Source organism: Gobius niger, assembly GCF_951799975.1.
Source record: "Gobius niger genome assembly, chromosome: 14".
NCBI lineage: Eukaryota > Metazoa > Chordata > Actinopteri > Gobiiformes > Gobiidae > Gobius > Gobius niger.
Window position 1 is genome coordinate 5,226,459 of NC_136865.1, and position 4,885 is coordinate 5,231,343.

General features: G+C 50.4%; 1 protein-coding gene across 1 annotated transcript; it reads right to left on the reverse strand.

Moving 5' to 3' along the window:
• Positions 1 to 1,997: 1,997 nt before the first annotated feature.
• Positions 1,998 to 4,653, reverse strand: tril (TLR4 interactor with leucine-rich repeats). The gene has a single exon (XM_079571246.1). The coding sequence runs from the start codon at positions 4,307 to 4,309 to the stop codon at positions 2,012 to 2,014; it is 2,298 nt and encodes a 765-aa protein (XP_079427372.1). The 5' UTR covers positions 4,310 to 4,653; the 3' UTR covers positions 1,998 to 2,011.
• Between the last annotated feature and the right edge of the window lie 232 nt (positions 4,654 to 4,885).

A 4,885-nucleotide genomic window follows, 5' to 3' on the forward strand; every position in this document is an offset into this window, starting at 1 on the left:
TATTTATTCATTAGTACCTCTAGTGCAGGAGTGTCCACACTTTTATCACCAAGGGCCGTATGTTGACATATAAGGCATGGAGGGCCACAGGTCGGTGGTCAATGCATTCAAACATTCAGCTGCGTGTATTTCAGAGAGGTTTAAACCATTCCCCACACTTATATTTAGGCCTGGAACCATAATGCAGCTCAGTCTCACAATAAATGTTCATTTTTGAGCTTTTAATTATGTGGAATTATTAAAATTGCAGCAAAATGAACATCTCTGGTGATGTGTGGCAACAAAACAAGAAGCCTGAGGGCCATCAAAGATGTCTCTAGTGGCTGAGCAGTTAGCACTTTTGCCTCACAGCAGGAAGGTCCCGGGTGCAGTTCCCGGACCATGTGAGCCTTTGCTGTATGTGTGGAGTTTACATCATGTGAATCCTCCAGCCAGGTGACTGCTGCAGGACATTGTGGGTTGTGGGTCCAAATCCTGCAGTCAGAGGGTGACATGGGCCCTGAGTGCCATGAGTGTTGTACACATCAAAATATTGATTTTATATACAGTATTATACAATATATTATACTTTTAAAAGACAGTGAGTTGCGGTTTGGCACATTTCAACAGTAGGGGTTGATTGGACCTAATTGTGAATGACGTTTATCACAGGCCAGAGCAGACATAGATGCCCCTAAAGTAAGACTGCATCATGTTTATCTTTGTTATTATTACAAAGTAGTATTTTTTAAGTGTTTGATTTCCTCATCAATGTGTTCTACTTTTCTCATGGATTTTAAATTAGATATTTACAGTTTGAGTCACATTTGTGTCCAAGTGTTTAGTGCTGTCAGTGCTGACTCCAGCCTCACTGTGGGCCGCCTCATGTGCAACCCTGCAATAAAGGCACCTTAATCTCCTTATTTTTACAATTAAAACCAAAAGAGCAATGATGAGACACGTCACAATCGCCACATTTGGACATTTACTAAACTGTAATGCACCGTACAATTACACATATCGACATGTATGTAATGTAAACATGTTTATACACATATGACACAAACGACCGCTTTCTCCACTCACGTAAACTGTACAGGATCTTACAGGGATCTATGAACACACTATAGCACCATTGAAATCAGTGATCGGCGTAAGAATACGTCAAATGTACATGGGACTCTGCAGACTGGGGCAGGTGTGAGGAAGCCACACAGGAAAGACTAAAGCAGGAACAACAGGCTTCCTCTGCAGAGTGAGGAGCCCGAGTGAAACGCACACTTCCTGGACAATAACCTGCTACGATAACAAGCCAGGGAAACGTAAAGTCTGCAAATCCTACAAAACCAAATCGCGTTGTAGCATCAAAACTATACAGTATCTGGGCATTAAAATGACATCAGAAAGTGTTACAAAACCAGCTCATCTACATTTATAGTTCGGAATGCAACAAAACCTACACATGCCGGCTCTTTGGGAACCGCAAACCTGTCTATTCTCCCAATCGGCACACGCATCAAAAGTGCAAAGCTGAGTACTGTTCACATTTACATTGGTCCCTTTATTTTCCTATTATTGCACTCTTACTTGTGGCTCCCATATAGGTCAAATCCAGCCGGCATCTACGTCCATGGAGTTATATGAGCCAAAACATTAGAAAATAAAAGAGCATTTTACATTTCAACATCTTGAGATAATGTGATGCATGTTGACATAGAGCTGGTGATGGTAATATTGCCGTATTTGACTAAACACTTTGGCAAATTGTGTCAAAACTGAAATAAAACACTAAATCAGGACCAAAACAGGGCTGTGATTGAAACCTTAACTTTTTCACTTTTATAAGTTCTATAAGTTTTTTTCTTTCAGGATGAGTTTGGAAAAGATGTGTCGACCTTAGAGTATGTTGGGGCTTCTTGCGATATTGATATTGCGTTACATTATTTGCAGTTTGACAACTCAATCCCGATCTTTATTCACGAATAACATTTTTGCAGTATCGTGACTCTTTCCTCCGACAGCGCGTCCGTTTTCAGTCGGCGAACCGCTGCATGTCTCCGCCTCGCCGGACCGTGCCAGCGCCGTCCAGGAAGCGCTCGCAGGGGAACTCCATCAGGTCCCTGTCCCGATCCTCCAGGGGCGACAGTCTGGGAGGGCAGCTGCTCTGATACGAGCTGAAGTCGGCCGCGACCGAAGCGGCCGCCATCGTCGCCGACCTGAACGGCCTCCTCGTCGAGTACATGTGCCGGACGTGCACCGCCGACTTCCTCCTCTGCAGCCTCCTCCTCAAGCACCGCCCCAACCACACCCCGCCGACGGTCAGCAACAGGACGGCGTTGACGGCCAGGGTCGCTATCGTGATCAGGTGAAGGTCGACGGTCAGTTTCGCTTTGGGGCCTTCGGCCAGCGTGACCAACCCGGCGCAGTGGTCCCTGGGCGCCACCTGGCAAACCGATCCGGCGACTACTCCCTCCACGCACACCATGTAGGTCACGTCCGAGCTCAGTTCTTTCAGCGTGATGGACCGCGCCGTGTCGCGGGCGTAGACGTAGCGCGGGAACTTGTCGGTCGTCCCGAAGCGATCGAAAAGTATCCGGAAGTGGATTTCGCGATGATTTGAGGCGTAGCGGTGGTAGCGGTCTTTTGTGGTCCAGTGGACTCTGACGGAACTTGACATGATTTGGTCCACGGAGACGTTGAGGATGAAGTTCCGGTTGAAAACGCAAGCGTCGGTAATCGCGGGTAGGTCCAAGCGAAGGAGATCGAAATTACCGTCGGGTTCCGATGTGGAGGAGGTGTTTGTCGGCAATGCTTGGCCGTTTCCGGGAAGACTTGTTGCGAAGATCGATGGAGGATCCGTCCCGGGAATTACATTTGTCTTTTTCTTGCCTTTCCGTCTCCTGGCAGCGGACCTCGCCACGGGTCGAGACCTGACCACATCGGTGTCGTTTCCCACCGAAAGCGCGTCTAAATTCGGACCACCTTGATCTCCTTGGACTCCGACCTGGACGCCGCTAACTCCGAGCTCTCCGGCTTGCTTGACGACTACCTCCCCGGCCCGGCTCTCCTCGGGCGCCCTCGGGCCCTGGCAGAGGTGAGTCCAGTCGGCAACGCTCTGGAGCTGGGACGTGTTCACAAAGTCCAGATATTTACCCCGCAGCGTGACGGGATAGTGACATCGCACGAAAACGGACAAAAGTTTGCCACGGGAATGCGCGAAGGTCATCCACTGCTGCAGCTCCTCCAGTCGGCAGTCGCACGTCCAGTTGTTGCCGTGGAGATCGAGGTCGTAAAGCCGGGGGTTGAGGGAAAAACTGTCCCCGGGTAGGCTGGACAAAAAGTTGTTCTTGAGTTTTAACACTCTGAGATTTTTCAGATGGGAAAACGCCGACGCATCCACTTTGGCGATGCTATTCCGGCTGAAGTCCAGCTCCTCCACGCCCGCCAAAGAGTCCAGCGTTCCGGCGGGGATTTCCTCCAGCTTGTTCCCATCAATCAAGAATTCCCTCAGGCCCGACAACCCTTGCAGAGCCCCGCTGTCCAGACGAGAAATCCGGTTGTTGCTGAGGGCCAGCTTGGACAGCTTTTGGAGATTCTGAAAGACGCCTCTCGCGACGTGCTGGATTTCGTTGTCGGATAAAAGCAGGGTGGTCAGGGCTCCGAGCTGGGAGAAGGTCACGCCGTTCCGGAGCGCTTTCTGCCGGTTGTGGGACAGATTTAGGAAGCGCAGGTTGGAGAGCTTGGAGAAGGCGTGCGGGTGGATGTGCTGCAGTTGATTGGATTCCAAGTGGAGGTAATGCAAGCTGGTTAAGCTTTTGAAGTCCGCATCTTTCAGGATTTGCAGAGCGTTGCCGTCCAGCCGGAGTTTGACCAGGCTGTCCAAGTCGGCGAATTGTCCCGGCACGATTTTCCTGATGTCGTTGTTATTCCCGTAGAGGATCGTCAGTTTTTTCAACGGTTGCAAAGTCCCAGACGGTATGGAAGACAAAACATTGTGCCCCAAGTAAAGCTCCTCCAACTTTTCCAGCTTCTCGAAGGCTTTGGGATGGATGCTGCGGATTTGATTGAACTGCAAATTCAGCCGTCTCAGATTGCCGTACCTCGCCAGGTCATGACCGGAGATGTTGGCGATGAAGTTGCCCCCCAGGCTGAACACCTCCGCCTCCTCCGAAGCGCCCGTCCCGTCCTGGGGGATGCCGCGCAGTCCCCGGTTGGCGCACATGAGGTGGAGGGGGTTTTGGCAGTCGCATTTCTCCGGGCAGAACCCTGATGACAAACAGGTGGAGAGCAGCAGAGGGAAGAGCAGCCGCCACGCTCCGCCGGTACCCATCCCGCTTCCAGGTGGTCGCGCTAGGGCATTCCCGACGCGATCACGTACCCCTCTGTCCCGGGGCAGAAGAGCGAGATCTCCATTGTTCTGCAGTTCTGAGTCGGAGACGTGTAAGCCGTAAGTAACGAGAGCTCTATACCTCACTGCTCGACTGAAGTGGCTGTGAGGAGAGGGAGAGGGGGAGCGGGGCCCCTCCCAGAGAGAAGCCGCCAACCCCCAAAGAGGTCATCTGCAGTCAATTACACAGCTCAGGCACGCTGCTCACATAAACACACTTCCATGTGTTCAGAGTTGACACAGCGCGCAAGGAAAGTTGTCAAGAGAAAATGTTTAGCTTCTCGGTGCCGAAAAGAGCGGCGACATCTTTCTTACATCTTTGTTGTTGCTGTTTTGTTTTTTTTACCACACGATGATTTGTTTGAACCTTTGGATGGTTCTGTAAAATATGCAGAGACGTTTCTTTAAGGTCTTTTTCTCTGTCAACTCGGTTACCATGTCATCAAAAACAGACGGGCGCTGGTGTTTTCTTGCGTATGTTTTTCCAATGCATATTCGGGTCGTCTCCCTCTCTCTCTC

Bases quoted from the DNA above. Each gene is read 5' to 3' on its own strand.
- tril (XM_079571246.1), bottom strand. From the start codon at position 4,309: ATGGGTACCGGCGGAGCGTGGCGGCTGCTCTTCCCTCTGCTGCTCTCC.